Genomic DNA, 19,801 nt, shown 5'->3' with positions numbered 1-19,801 from the left:
AAAATTCACATGGGATTTTTACACTGCTGCCAGGAAATGTGGTCCATTGTCTAGCCAATCGTTTAGCCCGAACGACGAGGGGTGTGTCTTTGCGTTTCATCGGGGGGAGGAACTTTGCTGTCTTTCATTGGTGAGCAGACACTCAGAGTATCTCTGCATTGTGAATCACTTTCCCGGAACCCAGTTTCGTAGCTGTGAAATACAGTGGCTCCGTGAGGCTGCACATGATGAATGACAGGTGTGAGAGACGTGTGATTGGTCAGCGCCTGGCTGTTTCCCCTCGTCCCCGATGTCAGAGGTGTGGGGTAAAGAAGTGGTGCTGTCTGCTCTTTGTGTCTGTGCAGTTTTGAAGAGAAGGGAATTTACGGTTGTATTATCAGGCGACCTGTCAGAGAGAGACTGGGATCTGTCCTCCAGGTATGAATAAAAGTGTTTATGTCCCAAAGCTCCTGCCCTTTAGCACTGTGTGTGCTTTCGGAAACAGCTGCAAAGGTGTGCCAGGCCTTATCTGTTCACTCAGACAGCCAGGTGGGTAAATTCACATGACACGGAGCCGGAACAATGGAGCCATGCTTTCATCACCCCCCTCACCCTGCTAGTACAGGACGTGTACGTTGATTGTGCACTTTCCAACACTGGCGTCCAAACAGTGGCAAATTGAGAAGAAAAGTGTGCATTGTTCTCAGTTTTCCATCTTTGACCTGCAGTTAACATTACATTGATCATTATTGTAATGAGAGTGGGGATTGAGGAAGTGTCAAACATGCTTGCTGGAGTCATGAACTGGACAGCGTCAGAACTACATCACTGAAAGTGCAAGTAGATCATCTTAAATCTTAATTTATATTGCAGGTATTCAACAATAGAAGGTAAGAAGGTGACAATAGAAAGTGAAACAGGAAAATCAACAAGCAGTCTGTAGGTGTTAGAAACCATAGTTACGATGGTCTGTAGCTGTACCATAGTTACGATGGTCTGTAGCTGCCAGACCAAAATGTTGTTATGGTTAGTGGTCCACATCGTAGCTCTTGTCACGCAAGGGATGCTTGGATTAAATCTATTCAGTTCAGTATACAAGTCTTATTCTTCTTTATCTGGACACTAATGACAGAAATATAACACACACTGTCAAATACTGAGTTAGAATCAGGACCATTCTACATAAATGAAACATTTTTGCCCCAAGTCCTTAGCTGCTGCATAACGCATTCTACAACAAAACAAGCCTCATGCATAGGCCTAGCATGACCAAGCTTTTGTTTTTTGCTTGTTTGTTTTAGGCTTATTATGTCACAGAACTCCTGTAGTCTCCCTGGAATGTACTGGTGCATTGTCTCAATTCTTTTACCCACACCGTGTGCTTTGATTTATGATCTCTGAGAATGGCTTTTTCCTGTGTCGGAATAGCCTTTTAATGGCTCTTAACATGTATATAACTTGTTTAAGCCCTTAGAATTCATTAGTTATGGGCATTTTATTTATGACACGTGTCTTGTTATGCATAAAAAAAGAGATTTGGCTGTGAGGAGATTGCGTGCACGCGTGTGTGTGTAACACTCCATTGATGAATAAACCTGCATCCTCTATGATGCAACAGAACTGCCTAAGGCCTGGTGCCTTTACATCTAATCTTTCCTTGCATTTCCTTTGGAGATCTTTACAACACCTGTCCTTCTCACAGGTGTGTAGGGGTTTGCAGGAGTAAGTTATAGTAGGCTGAGGTCTCCAGAAGGCTGTGGGTTTGAGTCACATGGGTTGGGGGATGAGGGGAAATATAAGACAATGGTAAGGGCACTAGACTTGTTGCCGAAAGGGTTGAAAGGATTCACATCCCAAATGGAGCTCTGCTAAAGTTATTCAAAGCAAGCTATTTAACCCGAATGCTTCAATAAACCATCAGCAGTATGAATGGGTGGTGTGTAAAAGTGAATCTAAATCAAGCTTGATTTAGAGTTAGAGCTTTGATTTGGAGCTATAGGCATCTGCTATCCAAATAAATGATTTTCAGATAATACAGAATGTAGTTGAATGTAACTGTGATTCATTTATATGATATATTGGTGTCTTCTTTTGTTGACTTGCCCAATGTAGTTTGGATAACATATTTTTTAATGACATCACAGATCAGTAAGAAAAATGTTGACCTCTGCACATAGATGAAATGAATAAAGTGATTAAAGCCTTTTTATCAAGAGGATCAGCCTGATTAGCAATGGTTTTATAAAAATGAATGTGTCATCAGTCCTTTGGATGCTGGAAATAAGATGAGGATGAGGTTAAAAATTATAAATCTTCATTTTTGGGCTTATTACTTCTGTATTACTTCTGAATAACTCAGTGAAGGTGTTTGGATGGGTCATGACCCTAAGGCCACACTGGAGCTTTGGAAATTCTCCCTATTTGGGTGAACAGGAAAACTTTGTCCACTCCTTTGCACATACTGTGGGAGGCTGTGGAACCTGTTAGGGGTGGCAGCTCTTTCTCCAGCCTGTGCTGGCTGGAGGTGAACTTTTATGGTGCTGGCCTCTTCCTACACCCCACTTCACCCTGGCCTGTGCCTCACACCTGCTGTTTGATGGAGATTTAGCATCAGTTAATCTCTTAGTCTAAACTTCTTGTAAGACCTCTGGATCAAAGTTACTGGAAGTCACTTTGCATCGAAGTGTCTGTTAAGTGACTAAATGTAACTGTAATGTAATCTTGTGTGTTTATGCTTGCGAGTGTGGAGAACAACTTCCGGTTTTACTAGTTTTACTATGGAAAGTGCACAGCACAGACACAGGTATCTTATGGCCCATAGAGAATGCTGTGTTTTAGAAGGTTAGCATGATAGCATGCTGTAGGTATCTGTGCCTTTAACTCTCCAGGATCTGTAAGTAGACTGAGGCTTACCTGTCTCTAATACTGACAGATTAGCCACTTGTTATAGGGCCAGTTACTTATCACGCTTTCAGGAAATGTCACAGGTCACAGTCCTGGTGGCAGGGGCGGGACAGGGGACACAACTCATCAGTAAACAGGAGTATTTGTGGTTTACTGTTTATTTCCCTTGTGATGGACATCTAAACCCATCCTGGCCCAGGGTTATAAGAACAGGCATACCTCCACTGTATACATTTCCTGAGATCTCCAATCTAATTTCTGAAGGGATGGTTTCAGTATCTGTTGCCTTGCATGCTGGTTTAAGGGTAGAGACAATATTTTTTAATATGAATATTTTTAACGTAAAACACAATTTTGGCAGTTACAAAAGAAATCATTTATGACTTATTTTAATCAAAGATAGTAATTTTCATCATTAAAAGAACCTTTATATTATCTTTAACGATAAAAAATACTATTTTTTGATTAAAATAAGTCATGAATGATTTATATTGGGTGAACCTTAATTTATAGGTTTATTATAATATTATCTTAATTATATCACTGATTTGTATTGCAGAAAGTATGAACTTATTTTAAAATATTTATATATTTACATTTCAAAATGAATGACTTTTCAGGTAAATACGGAAATAGACTTTGTGCGGAATGGAACTCTAGATATTAAAAGGATATTGTGACTCCTAGTGGTGTGATTTTGAACTGCAGTATGCAAATTCTGTGAAAGAAGTTAACTTGACAGGGCATGGAGGTGAATATTTATAGAATGTTATCCCTTGCTGTTTGTTTCAAACATTGGGAAATGCCAAAATAATTCAAGTGAAAAAAGTGAAGTGATGACTGAGGTGGGAAGTGGGTCATTGGTTCAAATCTAGTGTATAGCATGAGACTGTCCTTGTATGTTAGCCAATGACAGGACTTCCCTGTAGCCATGGTAACTGTATCACAATGCTGTGAGAAGAGCTGGGATGTCCGTGCTGTGGTGTCTGCTCTGTCCTCCGGAGGTAGATGGTCGGGTCAGCAATACGTTTCAGCACTGTGAATGTATCAACCAGCAGCACTCGCACAGTGCAATATACATGTGCACCTCACAACCTTAACAGAACAAGAATGTCAATATTTACTGCATACATTTCATTGCTTCTCTCATTCTGAGTAATTAAAGCCAAATATATGGGAATCAGATGTAAGATGACAACATTTTCAACTTACTGTTATGGGAAATGAAAGCTTCCCCCACTGGGTTTTATGCACAGTGTTCACAGTAACAGCAGTTTTACAGGAAACATCTTGTACAGATCTACTGTAATAGTGTTCAGAGAATGGAGGTATGAGCTGTTCTTTTGCCATCTTTTTTATTTGCTTCCCATTTATAAGGATTAAAATATCCAAACGGCATCATTATATTCACTACATGGTGTTGTGCTCTTTGTTGAATAGCCAAAGTACTTTGCTTTGTAGTTTATGTGTTCCCGTTTGTAGGTCTGTTGCTGTCCTGGCCCATGAAATACCATTTAATATAGATCAATAGTAATATTTAGAACCTTGGGTTGATTCAGCAATTTAGTGGTGTATCCTAGTGCTGTAGTATGACTTTTTAAACATTTTAGGAGTTTCTTTTAATTGTCTTGGGCTTGGTTTTCTTTCCAGTCCTTTCAGGCTTAATTTGCTGTACAGATGGAAAAAGGTCACTGCTTCAGGGTTGGGGTCAGTTCATTTCTTTAGTTCTTCTGAGTTCACTCCCAGTAGAGGAACTTTTCAGGAACAGGCACTGTTTCTAATTTCACTCTCATTCCTTGCTTGTTCCAGCAGAGGGAATCAGTTTCGACCTTCTGCAGCCACCCGCCCCCTCCTCCCCAGACAGAGATGCATTTTATTGGTCATAGTGACCAATCTCTCTCTCTCACTGTCACTCTAACCAGTCAGTCACAATCCACCGCAATGACGATTTTAGATAGCATGTCTAATCAGAGTTTGCAATCAGGGTACAGGAAAATCCAGAAAAATCCAGATTTGGATAGTGTTCTGAAAAGGTCATGTAAGACACTACGTCCTGCACAGTGCCCCTTTGCAGCATCTCGTGTTGCAGTCAATGGTGACATCACTTATCAGATTGAAAAGTCTAGATTAAAGACCTCTGTTTGGTTTGTCCCTGACTTCCCCGTTGTTTCCTCTTTGTGCTCGTTAACTCTGTGCAGCCTCTAACCGCTCCTGCCACAGTTCACAGCTTTTAGCTCTTGTGTGAGAAGTTTTGTACAAATTAAAAGGAATGACTCGCTTGTGGTCCACTGAGTGTTTCCACATGGTGCATGACTATTGCCACATTTTCAGCTGTACTCACAATATTTCTGACAAGCAAAAAACATTCATTTGCACTGTGTGTGTGTGTATGTGTGTGTGTGTGCGTGTGTGTGTGTGCGTGCGTGCATGTGTGCCCTCTGTTCTTGCAGAAGATGATGTAGACCTTGAGGCCTTGGTGAACGACATGAACTCCTCCTTCGAGAGTCTGTATTCAGCGTGCAGCGTGCAGTCGGAATCCGTGCCCCTCCTGCAGAACGGTCAGCCGCAGCGCGCCGCCCCGCCCTGCCCGGGCCCCGCCCCGCCCTGCCCGGGCCCCGCCCTGCTGCAGCCCACGTCTCCCTGGCAGAAGGTTCGACGTTCGCAGCCCATGCACATCCTTGCGGTGAGGTAGGGCCCTGCTGCCAGATCCGCCGTTCACTCCTGCGTTTCTCATGTCCCTTAATCTGAGTAACCGTGATGAAAAATTCTATTATAGTTATTCCTGTGTGACTCACGTTCGTGGGGAAGCTAACATTCACATCACCAATTGCTTTTTAACAGAAGAAAGCTAGATGCAGCACACAGGTATCTGCATTCAGTGGGTGGAGCTCATTCTGTGATTAAGTCCTCAGTTTGTATGTCAGTCGTGTCTCTTAGAGATTGCTGTATTGCTCTATCGTTCTATACAGGCATGCACTGGTACAGTGTGAATACCAGAGTGTAGTTTGCATACAAATAAGTGTTCATTTTGTTGACTCAAGTCATTCGGAGGTCCTTATTCACTGTGGTCACACTCCACTTCAGTTTACATGTAGCTGTCTCTGAAGTTTTTGCTTTTAGCTTTCGTATTAAAAAAGGACCTGTTAGTGAGATGCAAATAAGAAACCTGTCTGCAGAAATATACTATATCCGCGTCTGAATGACAAAACATCTCTGCTCCTGCAGGCTATTACAAGAGACGCTGTGGAAGTTTTTGGCCTCCACTCTAAAATGAAGAAAACTGGTTTAAATTTTTTGATGGACATTGCTTGTAATTAGAAGCTCAGTGCTGCTGATACTTTTGTAGTGTGGCTTTGATTCTAATGAGAGTTTGGGTTTAGCAAAGAGTCAGATCTGCCCTTGAGAAGTAGTCAGAGTCTAGGCTCATCAAGGCCTTGTTAAAGAAGCTTCATTTGTGGGTTATTCTGTTTTAGTAAAAAAAAAAACATCAGAGCCTTTGTAGGGCCTCTAGTGACCTTTTGGCCTTTGTCCCCTCCCTGGTAAGGTCTGGCCCTAGGATGAGTCTGATCCAATGTTAGCCTCTCTCTGACCCATACTCTGGCATCCAGGGACAAGATGTTACTTCTGCCGTCTTTCGGTTGGCTACTGACAGATTTGTATTCTGCCGCCCCCTACAGGAGACTCCAGGAGGAGCAGCAGCAGCTGCGGACCTCATCTCTGCCTGCGATCCCAAACCCTTTTCCAGAGCTATGCAGCCCGGCCAGTTCCCCTGTGCTCGGCCCAGGCTCGTTGCCTCAGTGTCAGCCCTCCGGCAAGCACGTAAGAGCTCTTCCCCCCCCACCCCCCGTCACGCTTGAGTTGTGTCTTCCAGTATGGAGGTCAGTGGGGAACTGTGGGTAATCCAACTCAAAGCTCTCATCAGAGTTCATGGTCAGTGTTCAAAGTGAGCAGGGCTGGAGGATGACATTATGAGTCCTGTAGCATAATGACCTCCTCAAGATCATTGTGGTTTGGCGGTGCTAATTTACTGAAAGAAAGGTCACTATTCAGCTGTCAGTGATTTAAAGCCCTTTGCATGAAGAAATGTTTGAAGGCTTTGTGCATTTTGCTGGTTGGAAACTGAGTCCTTGGAGACACAGTTATGCGCTTACATAGGTCACACAATCACTCAGACACAATTGGCCAGTGTAATTTCTGTGTCCCAGTCGCAGCAAAGGCTGGTGTCCATCAGTAAACCCCTGAAGAGAGACACTGAGAGCAAACGTCTCTCCCCTGAGGAAGTGGTTTACCTCCCTCCCTCCCTCCGTCTCTCCCTTTGTCCTCTGCTGGCCTCGTCCTGTGATTGGCTGCTGACGCCTCCATCCCAGCGTTTCATTCTTCTGTCTGCCTGGGCCCAGCTTTCCCACAGACAGCCTGAACTTTCCCCAGGTTTCTGCAGGATCAGAGCGGCATGCCCCACCCTTGCTGTCAGAGCGGTCCCACAGAGCTCATGTCAGTGTCATTCGGTTTACAGAGACACAGAGATTTGTATTTGAAAGTTATTACTGCAGGGTTGTTATTGTTGTTGGGTTGTAATTTTAAGGGTAATTTTTAGGGTTTGTGGTTGTGTTATCACTCATCCAGTCTAAATTCTTCTGTCTGGTCTTTTGTTATGATATTGGGGTTATGTAATACATAATATACATACATTGTATTACATTTTGCCACTTAGCAGATGTTTTTATCCAGAGCAACATCCAAGATGAACACATTTAACAATGCATTCTCATTGCTGACATCAAGTAGCTGCTCTTATCCAGAGCATTGTACTCAATAAGTTCATTTAACATTATATTTACATTGTTAACATCCATTAGATACTCTTATCCATAGTGACTCCATAAGTCAAGCATGGAGGGCTTCCTGCAAAATGACACAAAACATTACACTTTATTATACTGCTGTTTCTGTGACTACAACATGTTTGGAGTAGTTTTGTTTGTGGCCAAGCGGCAGTATTATACACATGCCATTACCCAGTGCATATTATCATGCTACAATACAATGATCATAACCTGGAATTTCCCAAAGCCATGGCATTCCTGGCATTCTTTCAACTGTGCTCTCATCGAACAGATCAGAACCAGAATTAGAGTGGGTCAGAATTGTCTGGGTTCTGTCTGTAAAGGGTCTCTAATGAACATGTGGGGACACAGCATTGTGTATTCCTGGAAAAGAAAAGTCATCCTTAATCACATCTGCATGGGCATGTTCCAGGCTCAGCCTTTACTGTAACAGAGGATTTCTGGGTAATGGGATCAAGATTTTAATAAATTACCTTCTTAATCTTCCTTTGACATTTATTCCAGCACTGTGACTGACCTGAATTGAATTTGTCTCAGAAGGGCTTTATTTTGGCTGTTTATGGAGGAAAGGTAATAATGTTATGGGAGATGACAACTCCCTCTCATGTTTTCTGATGAGAGTCCTGTTGCGTACGGGTCACAGGCTGGTTAAAGCTGGGCTCCATGAGCGGCTCAGTGAGCACTGCGCTCATCTCAAACCCGATGGCCTGCGTTCAAAACCAGCCATGTCATTTGCTTACAGTGACCAGGAGCCCACATCAGTCGAAGAGATTATATTTGTTATGCTGGGGATATGGGTAGATAGCTTAGCCATGGTCTCCTCATCTTGCTGCACTAAGGCACCATGCAAGTTGGCAGGTGTGTGCTAGTGTTCAGACGGCTTCAGTGGAGTAGCGCCTTCTCCCCAGTGATCTTCACTGTGATGCACCGCGTGACTTCAGTGATCCTGCACAACTGCAGAGATGAGCCCAGTGCGTAGCTTACGCTTCCAGCAAGGGTTTTTTAAAGCAGCATACAGATGTTAAAAAAGGGTTAAAGATCCAATAATGTCCAGGAATTATCATTTTACCTCTCAGCCGGTAATCAGCAGAACAGCAAACATGCACAAACATGCAGTCTGCAAGCATCCTTATTCAAAATGCAGATTTAAGTTTCCACTTTCACACCTAGTTGAGTTGAAAACTAAACTACATTTACAGTACAAGCATATTCCAAAATGCAAATGTATGTATTAAAAAATTATAGAATAAAAATCAGAAAGTATTATTTGTGGATTAGTGAACTGCCTACTGAAGTAATCAACTGAGCAAATGAGCAAATGAGCTGGAATCATATGAGCCATGATGGTTTAATTGGTTTAAAAAGGTCCAGTGCTGCAGATGTAATACTTTGTGAATCTGCGGGTTCTGGAAGGAGGAGTGGATGGACAGACAGCCCTGCAGGGTAACATTAATAACAGCACTTCCACAGAGCCTCTCATTGACCAGTGTTGGGCACCCCCTGCAGGAGCAGTCAGACTCGAGTTAGGGCCTGTAGACAGAGAATGCATTACATTACATTACATCACATTACATTGCATTCCAGCACAACAGAACATAAGTGTAGCCCTTCATGTTAAATGAGCAACTGTGTCAGACCAGGGTAAGACCACTCCCAGACCAATGAGTGTGAGCATAACACCACTCAGGTCCTACCACAAGTTGCCTAATCAGATTGCACAAGTTAACGGTGGAGGACAGAATACAGCGTAACTAGTTGGGAGAAGGTCTGACTGCCCTAGTGTGACTGACAGCAGGCAGCGTTATTCACATCTCTGTAGTTGGTCACCAAAAGCAGCAAAGCTCTGACTCTGAAGCAGGCAACTCCCCTCTTTCCACCATGTAGCCTTCACGCCTTCGCATTGGCTGTGTTTCGGGTGCTTATTCACGCTCGCAGCATGTTTGGCGAGAGGCGTGCTTCTGAACAAAAGCCATCTTTTTCAAGTCCTGGGCGGATCCCACATCCCCTTTCTCAGCAGACCCTGCCCAGACGGCGGTCCGTTGGTGTGCAGCGTCACCCCTGGTGGAAATGCGGGCCCCTGGGCTCCCCAAACGGGCTGTAGACACGGAGACCGCAGGCCCGCAGAGCTGGCTTCGGGCGCGCGTCTCCCTGACGCCTCTTCTGACAACGCTCTCCCCTCAGCTGCCCTCCGGCGAGTCTGCTGGCCTCATGTACACCATGACTCCTGTGAACTTTAATAAACTTCATTCGGATATCGCTTTTCATGCAGTCTCTGCTGCCCAAAGCACTTCAGAGGACAGAACGAAATCAAGAACAGAACTAGATGAAAGAATGATGATGATTTTAAGAAATTCAGATAAAATTAAAATTGTGTGTGTGCATGAGTGTATGCAAGCACGCATGCACGCACACAGATAATATGTACTGTATGTAACAACACAGAGTAGGTAAAGAACAGACTACTGGGAGCTATGAAGTCCAACTGTCGCTGACCTCTCTCAGATGGAATATTTGCTAAGAGTACGAGTGGAATGCGGCGAGCGTCTCTGTGGTACTGTGTTTACTCTGGCTGCGTTGTGATGCAGACGGGACAGGATTAGAGCCTGCTTCCTCCCGGCTGATACTCAGGAATTTCTGGATCTTTAGTTTAGTCTCTGACCCAAATCTCACTGGGTATCATCCGCCAAGTGTACTTTTTCCTCAAGTTTTTTTATGTTTTATGTTTTATACAAATGGCCTTTGTAAGACGCAGTGACAACGCAGCTGAGGTTTTATGTGCTGGCAGCGGAGGCTGTGGTGTCCGCAGGGACAGCCTGCAGGGTGGAGATTCCCACTGCCTACAGCGCATGCTGTAGCTGAATAATTCATTCCTGTTGGCTGATTGATATCTCAGCTGGTGTTTGGAGTCCAAGAAGCCTTCTACAGCCTTCTTCATTGTTCTTGTACACTTCTCTGTGTCAGTGTCAGCTGCTGATGTATCCTTAGAGGTCATTTGACCACAGAGCATAATGTTTTCTGACTTGATACGTCAGTACAGGTCACCATGGGCCCTTCTGTGAAAGAGAACCTTGTTACTGATGGTGTTGTTATTTCCTTAACACATGGGTCCGTCGCAGTCCCGGGTGGCTCCTGTCTCACAGCTGGTGTATCTTACAGCAGTTTCTCTGTAATGATAACATCAGTGCCCATGCCTCATGCCATCCTTTGCTAGCGCAGGGTAGACTTACACACTTGTATCCTCAATATTGTTTTCTATGTTCAGTAAAATGAGCAATATATCCCTTGAGGGGAAGTAGAAATATTGCATTATTGGAGGGGTATGTAAGGCTCTAGTTGTAAGGGCGTGTGAGGCTACAGGGCTGAATTAGCAGTGCTTCCTTCAAAGGTGTAAAGGCAAAGACATCTCACCTACTAAACCCATCTCTTGAACCACAGAGCATCACTTCCACCCACTGAAAATCCTCTTCACCTTGTGAACCTGACTCCCCATTTACAGAGAGTGTAATAGTGTTTTACAGCAGTGAGAAACCAGCGAGTGAGAAACACAGTATTGTGCCTCTCCAGGTATGTACAGCTCAGAGTGTCTGATATGGGACTGAAGTTGGATTGTGCCTACAGAGCTGTAAGCCTAGTACAGCTGCTGTATCTGAGTGGACCTGAGAAACTATGTTTAAGACATGAAGACAAAACCAAATGAATAAAATATTTTGATGTTATGAAAACTGCCTTTGGTTAATAAAAAAAAAAAAAAATGAATATATGAAAACACCTTCCAGAGATTTAAATTTTTAAAACGTCTTCTTTTTGTTTAATTCAGAAAATGAAAGACAAATGCTTTCACCAAAAACAGTACTTGTAGTACTGATCGTATATACATTCTGTATTGAAGCTCCTCTGAACAACAAGGTTAATTAATCGTATAAAGTTTGTTTATTCTCAGTTACACCTCAAAATGTGCTTTGCAGCATGCAGACAAATTTGTTTCAGAAAGTAGGGTAATTACTACCGCATTAGAGGTGGTACAGAACCTGAGCTGAAGCTCTTTGTGGCTCCATTGTGGACCACTGCTGACAGGCTGTCCATCTAATCAGGTAATTTTAGTCCCTGATGCAGCTTCATGTAGGTCACTGAAACTGTGAGATACTCTGGCCAGTTGAATACGGGCGAGCCTGGCTTTCAGGAGGAAAAGTGGGACAGCTGATTTTCTCATATGAGAGAGAGAGGGAGATGCAGCACTTCTTCCTGGCAGAAACATTCATATATTCTCTCCAGTATTCTCCTCTTTTTACAAGTCCTACTTTTGGAACGGGGAAATGAATACAGACAGGCAGCTTGATTCAGAGGGCAGTAATTGTGCACGGGGGGCAGGGACATTGGGGGAGGTTAGTGTTGGCTCTACCCCAGGTCTCTCACAGCATTGTGGGAACTGTAAGCCCCAGTATACTCTGTCTCTTAAATATGAAATAAATTCCTTTCCTTTTCATTTTGCTGCTTCCTCTTTAGAAATGATAGCTGTATGATAGATTAAATCCTCATTTCCAACTTCACTGCTTTATTTTGTGTTTAATTTCTATCCCTTTAACCAATCCATTTTCTTATCTTGTCTTAGAACATTTACCTAACACACTGAAATGAGGTTACAGTAAACAGTCTGCTGTGTGTGTGTGTGTGTGTGTGTGTGTGTGTGTGTGTCTGTGTGTATGTGTGTATGTGTGTGTGTGTACTGCCCGTCACATTGCCTCTATCAGCTGAGACATGAGCAGGATCACCGCGTGACCCACTCCATTTTCCATGTGATGCTCGTGTCCTGGCCAATGTGAAAACGGTAGAGAGACACTGCAGTGTGGTGCTGCTTGTGGACGGTTTCATTGTTAAGCCAAAATGTAGTGATGTCACCCTTTGTGCGTGCTCAGTGGAGCTGAGGGGTTCTGTTCTCCCTCCGTCAGGCCACTCAGAACCTCCTATTGGGGAAATACTGGGCTGCTCTTCCCTTTGATCCCAGTTGGAGGGAACTTGGCAATGGAGCGTTTTGTCCTGTGCTGCGTACTGTGTGGCATTCGGACCTTAGCTCAGGAATAGATGTATGGGGACCCTGGCCTGCTGATCAGTGTGTGGACTTTCATGCAGCTTTAGGTGGATTCTGATTTATGGTAAGGTGTGTGATAGTGATTGCTAATACAAACACCCAAACAGGTAGAGGGGTAGTGCTTGATGCAGAGACTAAAGCTGATAAAGCTGGGGATGAGGAGTCTTTCAATGGCTCAAATTTTGGACTGTAATACTGGTCTTATAATGATGTAGTCAGTAAATTTGACTTTTGACTTAAGTTTAAAACCCAAAAGCTGATATCATACCCTTAAGGCACTTGAATCATTTAAATATCTTGAATCATTTAAATATTCAGCCGTCTAAATGGTACATGACCCTGGATACATAAAGCAAATAAATAATAAAATAATTCACAGAACTGAATGTCAGAAATGTGATGTGATATGTGGTGGTTTTGTTTTGCTTTAAGTCTCCATATTTTAGCATCTGCCGCTTGCCTCAAAAAGCCAATAATATTTAGTCAAACCATCTCTCAACCCTGAAATATGTGCCACTTGCTGTGAAACAGCATTCCAGCATCCTTTTAGTAACAAACATTACATTCGTATCTGTTCCCTAAATTTAAAATTTAAAAATACTAAAAAGGTATGAGGGATTTTCCCCTCTCACCGTTGAGCCAAACCACAGCGTCCCATCAGCTGAACTTAATCAAGTGTGCTGACGGGAGGGAGGTGACCTAAAGACTGTCTGTCTCTTCTGCTCCGTGGCTCAGCATCCTATCCCTGTTGCTTCAGTACAGCTTGTACTGGTTCATTGCAGCTGAGCTGGAAACTGAATTACAGAGCATGAAGTATTAAAAAAAGATGCGTGCTGAAAGTCATTATATCCCACATTACACATACACAGTCAGTCCTTTATCTGATTTATGAGCAATAAATATTGAATGAAAAAAAAAAAAATTGCCCTTTGGTGTACCCATGACTGCAGTGAAGTTGGTGCTGGTTGTCAAAGGGAAGCTCTTTTATGCAGTAACAAGCCTTGGGTGTACATATTGTTTTTTGCAGACTCATAAATTGTGTTTCCATATCAGTGCTGACCTAAAAGCAAATATCTGGCTCCTGCCTCTAAATCTATCCTCTCAGGCTCCATAGCTCTGGTGGCAGAAGGTACAGTGGAGCTTAGTTATATTGGTGCTAAATCAGACTTTATTGCTGTGAATTTATATACTTATATTCGTCAGTTTTCTTAGTAATGCTTTTATAGTTAGTGTCAAACAGTTTAACTCCCTCTTTGACTTTGTTACAGAGCACACTTGGACTGTCACATTAGTCCTGCGGCCAGTGAGTCACTGGGAGTCGGGCTGAGGCAGTGAGAGGAACCTGGGGGTAGAACATTGGGAAGGACTTATGGGAGGAGCCTGAGGAAGCCTAATTTTGACATGATAATTAGACACCAGCAGCAGCTGAGACACTCAGCTCCTGAGTCAGCAGAAGCACGGTGTCCTGCCAGCACAGAGCTCCACCTGGACCCTGTCCCCCTGAAAGGCTCAGGGCCTTTCCCTAGGCCGCTCCAGAGCCTCAGGAAAGAGGTGTGAACAAGAACGTGGGCAGGAAGCCAGCCCTGCAGATCAATGGCACTTTTATATAGGCAACAGTAGCACATGGGTCTAATGTTCAGAGAGAACGTTACTGATAATGGGCCAGTCGGATGGGTAGTGATGGGGTATGGGATGTCATGTAGGTCAGGGGTTGTAATAAGGGGAGATGTGTGGAGTTGTTATGGGGGTGTGGGGTATTAATGGAGGATATTGGGTTGTAACTGGGCTCCAGTAGAAGTGTGGGGTTTGGAGTAGTAATGGAGGGCACCATGTTGTCATGGATGTAGTGGGCGGGGTTTATACAGGATACTGGGTAGTAATTGGGGAGTGATGTAAGAACAGTGTGAAATCTAAAACGACTACAAAATACATGTTTGTGGTGAACCGGCCACTGTAATCATCATTTAAGTGTGTCCATTATGAACTGAAGGTCCAATTGTGCTGTGTTCTCAGACAGTTTTTGTAGTGTGTACAGATCGCAAGTACCTTATAGAAGGGATTATTTTTTTGTATTTGCTGCAGGAATGTCATCTACATATCTGCCATGACTTTCTCTTTTTCTCAGTTTCTCTCTTGCTTCTCTGTTGAGCATTTATTTGTTACCAAAGAAAATCTGTCTTGAAATATACTTTGACACCATAATTAATAAAGAGTATTTGTCTTCATGGTACTATTGATGAGATTCATCTGTCATGCTGGATGTTTTAAACGCCTGTTTGTGGACGCTCTGTTCGAAACAATCTGCAATTTCAGTCTGCGGATTTATATTTATTCAGGACATTACTTGCTACATCAAAATATATCTTTTTTGGGGAAATTACATTTCACATTTTAAGCACAAAAAGCTGGAATAACTCTTCATGAAATGTGCAGACGTATAGCTTATGATAACAAAGATATTTTAAAGTGGTGGTTTTGTTTTTCAGATAAATCATAGGGGGTGTGCAGTTTGCAAATAAATATTATTTAATCTTTGAAATATGAGACCAGGATGGCAGCTGACAGGACCACCCCCTGGTCACTCATCTGAAAGGTCAGAGGTCACCTTTGGGCTTCAAACCAGTTAAATTGGCACCACATGTTGTGTTTGATAGCCCATGACTCATAAACAGGTTTACATGATTAACATGGAAAGATCAATGGGCTCAAAAAAGGTTGCCATAAAGGTAAATTAACTACATCCTACATCCATTTTTTGCAAGCAGTTGAACATACGTCTTCTACCAATACACCAACCAGGCCTATGATTCCATCTTTTTACAATAACCCCATTTTTGAGTTTAGAAATTATATTATAATGCATACATACATACATGCATACATACCTATGGAAACACACATATACACAGGCACACAGGCATGCACACGGAGCAGGGGTAACTGTTGGAACAGGTACCTGTGATAGCTCAGAGGTGGGGATGGTTGCCTGTGTTACTTCAGTTTTTACATTTTTCATACTAGTGATAGCTACAAAGTAGTTGTGGGCTGATTACAGTATATAGCTAGCTTGCTAATTAGCCTACTGGCTTGTGTGTTTTCATTCTTATGAACGTATTTTATTTAGTCAATTTCAGATCCATATAAATATTAATATCTTTTAAACAACTGAATTGATAGCATGCATATTAAACGAAAAAATTTACTCAGGTTGAACTGGTATTTTTAGTTCCGGAACTGCAATTATTTTTCAGCTAGATCCAAATTGATAGATTCCAATAAATAATTTACAATCATGATATTTTGTTACTATGCTTATTTGTGGAACACGTATAGATGTTGCAGAAAAAAACTGCAAAATCACACTATATATGTGCCTTCAATTGTGATGAAATGAATGATCATTTCTTTAACTGTTTTCCTTTAAAATCAGTTTCAGAAAGTGTCTGAAAGTGTTCCAAATGTTTTCGGTAAAGAGCAAGTTTTGAAATGTGTTGGCCAAGAGGACCTCTGCAAAACCTTGCTTATTTTCAGATGGCCATGCGAGCTCAGTTTCAGGCCTGGTTAGTCTGCATTAATCGAGGGAGTGTCAGTGCTGATCGCTGCATGCTTCGCAGCTCTGGACGCCTCAAGGTTGAGTCATAAGGAAATGTGAGGGAGGAGAGGGCATGTGGACAGGAAATGGGGTACGGTCAGGGAGCGTTGTCGAAGGGTGGAGGGTTACTGTTAACCCCATTACAGCCCCCCCCCCCCAACCCCCTACCCCTCCCCCCCATGTCTTTTCTACTTTGGGGGATTTTCAGTGGACTCATTAACATAAGCTGTGCATGGCTATAGTGCAGTTTGTGGTCATGTTTAGGATCCCAGAAAAATAATTTTGTGGACAACCCTCAAAATAGTATTAGTCTTAGAATCTTTGCCTTTGTATTGAGTGTAACAGAACTTTCACTGATTCTCTGATTGTTTTATTTTATTATTTTATTTTCATGATTATTGAGTTACTGTTTAGGTTCTTTCTTACTGACCGTTTTTGTCCTTGACAGACATTAAACTCAGTGGCCTAAAATCTGGAGCTTCTCCCATTTCCAAGCACCACCTCCTTGGGCAGGAGATGGGAGCCGTGGCAGGCTACTTGCCACAAGTTCAGTCTGTGGGATAAGATTTAATTATTAATTCTGGAATATTTCCTCTCCAGTGTTAACTGGGCAGCTGCCTCAGTCTCTCTACACAGGATGTACTGGTGTGACTCGCGTTGCTAAAATGCTGAAACCGCACAGTCTGTATTTGTCACAGGCTCTATAGTTTGGCTGAGTCTCTGAAGGCTTTGTCTGCACAGTCTGTTGGTGTATCCTCTGAGGATGTCTAATTGAGCTCAGACAGTGGCAGGTACTTTTAACAGGTTAAATTATTGGACACGCCTGGTACAGATTGTCAGGGAGACTAATTGGTGTAGTAATGATCTGAACAATAGCAATATGTGTGTTCAGCGCGCTCTACAAACTTGACCCTTGACCCCGCTGAGACTGGTTTTCCTCATAAGAGTATCGATGGTTATAATGCTCTTAAACAAAGAGCTACATAACCTGCATTTCCTGATTGGGCTATAAAGAGCAATAGTCAGACACAAATGCATACACACTCATGCTCTCTCTCTCTGTCTCTCTCTCTCTCTCTCTGTTTCTCTCTCTCTCCCTCTCAAAATGATTTCACAGAGGTTAAGCTTCCACTGCCCCCAGTTCACGTGTGCTTGTGTGGATTTGCTTGCTCATACGAATGCATGCGTCTGTTTGCATCTGTACGCATGCGGCTGGTCGCATGCATTCACTATGTGAAGCAATTTGATAAGCGGAGACAAATCCATAATGTAGCTGGAAACAGCTGTGAGAAGAAGAGGTCAGACAGCAAATGTTGTATTTCCATTCCAGAAAAATATGGAAAAAAGCGGGCGGGGCTGGTGATTTGGAGAGGGGTTCAAGGGGGGTTTCTCAGTTTTATTCTTTTCAGGGGAAGAATGTTTGCTCAGAGCGAAGTGTGCCCCCCAGGTCTGTTTCCCCTCTGCTGTAATGAGTGCTGGCCGGTCGTCAGAGAGCTTTCTGGCAGCCAAGTTCAAAGCTGAACTCAGAGAGAGAAAAAAATTCGAAAAAAGGAACAAGCCCTCACTTGAAACTAGTCCGAGACATCAGCAAATTTGAGGGGGTTCAAGCAGGCTACAGATTTTTTTTTCACCCCTTTATTTAATATGATCTGCTGAAATGATTAAAACCCATGGAGGAAATAAATGAAGTTATGTTTCCACCAGGAGAAGTTAGATATGAGTGTGTACGTGTGCTTGCATGTGTATGTTTGTGTGTGTGTGTGTGTGTGTGTGTGTGTGTGTGTGTGTGTGTCTGTGAGAGGGTGTGTGTGTGTGTCTGTCTCTCTCTGTGCCTATGTGGGAAATGATTACATCAGCATGAGCAAGCCATGTGATTGGTCAAGGAGGTGTGGTTTGATTCGGCACCTAAAAGCCTGTGCTGCCAGTCCTTTGTGAGGGTCTGTGGGGAAAGTTATTGGCTAGGCTGAAGTGGTGGCCTGTGTTGGGTTGCGCAGTAAAGCGAGACAGAGGGCAGATTATGTGACAGGTACGGCACACCGACACCGTGGACCTGCGCTGGAATCAGTGATTCTGCAGTCAGCGGTGTAGAGCAACGGCAAAACCGTCTCTCTTTCTCTCTCTCTCTCTCTCTCCGGAGAAAGTCTCACTGTGAAAATGCCATCCTGTTCTCCCAACTGCTGTCTGTTGCGGGCCATAGAGGTAAGCTTTCTTCACTTTTAAAAAATCTTTGCCTTTTATCTTTTGAAACTGCCTGTAGCGAGGGAGGAAGCGCTCCTGGGAGGGAAAAGGGAGAAAGAAGGAGAGAGCTGCAGATGAGTGCGAGACTCCGGGAGCGGAGGGAATGAGTGCACCGCTCAGAGGGGGGTGAAACAGGACTTTCTGCAAGGCAGTGCTCATTTCTGTTTATTTTTCATTAAGGGAGCCGTTTGCAGTACCTGGTCTTATCAGGGGTGGGTTTGTTTAGAAGGAGGCCAGGAACAGGTGGTCTTCAATCCCGCTTTCAGACCCTGCCTATGCTGTCTGAACAGGAAACGGGACTCTGATGAGAGCTCTGTGTCCATAAATTAAGGGCTGTATTTGGGGAATTGCAGTGATTTTATTTGGACTGAGAGGTACGTGTGTTTGTGTGTGTGCTTGTGTGTGTGTGTGTGTGTGTGTGTGTGTGTGTGTGTGTGTGTGTGTGTGTGTGTGCGTGTGTGTGTGTGCATGTGTGTGCGTGTTTGTGCGCGTTTGTGTGTGTGTGCGTTAGTATGAGTGCGCGCGCAGGGGGTGGGGCTGGGGCGTCTGAGAGAGAGACTTGAGGGACTGTGGACAAGTTTGGTTGTGCTGATACTGTGCTTGATTTTTAAATAATGAATAAGTATGTTTTCCGTATGCATCCCATGCAGTGCACGTGTTCTCTGTATGCGTCTAATGCCGTGTTCGGTTTCTGTTTCAGATTATTAAAATTTTCAGTGAGGATGGTACACGGAAAGTTGTGGAAATCCCAGCTGACATGACGGCGCGGGACCTGTGTCAGCTGCTGGTGTATAAGAGCCACTGCCTGAACGACAACAGCTGGGCTTTGGTGGAGCACCATCCTGTCCTGGGGCTAGGTAAGGACCACTGGGTCTTCTGGCAGGTTGGCCCGGGGGGGTGGGGGGCGTGTGAACAGAGGGGAGAGAGGTGGGAGGTGACTGTGCACTGGAGGGGTGGGGACCGTGACTGCCGGGATTTGGGTGGGGTGGGGGTGGGGGTGGGGGGCTGACTGTGTGGGCAGTAGGAAGGTAACCGTGTGTTTTGGGGGGAGGGGGATTTTGAAGGTATGTGTTTAGAGGAAGTTCCTTTCAGGACCAAAAAAACTGCAGTCTGTCTCACGTTATGTCAGTGGAAGCTGACATAATGCCTCCATACTGC

The 19,801-nt window shown here is 43.7% G+C and overlaps 1 protein-coding gene across 3 annotated transcripts in view; it reads left to right on the top strand.

Moving 5' to 3' along the window:
• grb10b (growth factor receptor-bound protein 10b) overlaps nt 1-19,801 on the top strand; it is a 70,032-nt gene that overhangs the window by 39,216 nt on the left and 11,015 nt on the right. For 2 of the 3 annotated variants that reach the window (XM_036538884.1, XM_036538883.1), the window contains exons 4-6: nt 5,334-5,571; nt 6,561-6,702; nt 19,344-19,500. In XM_036538884.1, coding sequence (XP_036394777.1) covers nt 5,334-5,571; nt 6,561-6,702; nt 19,344-19,500 — 537 coding nt within the window. The remainder of the gene's footprint in view (nt 1-5,333; nt 5,572-6,560; nt 6,703-19,343; nt 19,501-19,801) is intronic. The other variant, XM_036538885.1, reaches the window with a different exon arrangement.

Source organism: Megalops cyprinoides, chromosome 10, assembly GCF_013368585.1.
Source record: "Megalops cyprinoides isolate fMegCyp1 chromosome 10, fMegCyp1.pri, whole genome shotgun sequence".
Lineage (NCBI taxonomy): Eukaryota > Metazoa > Chordata > Actinopteri > Elopiformes > Megalopidae > Megalops > Megalops cyprinoides.
Note: the sequence above shows the minus strand (reverse complement) of the source record. Positions and strands in the feature narration are given on the sequence as shown.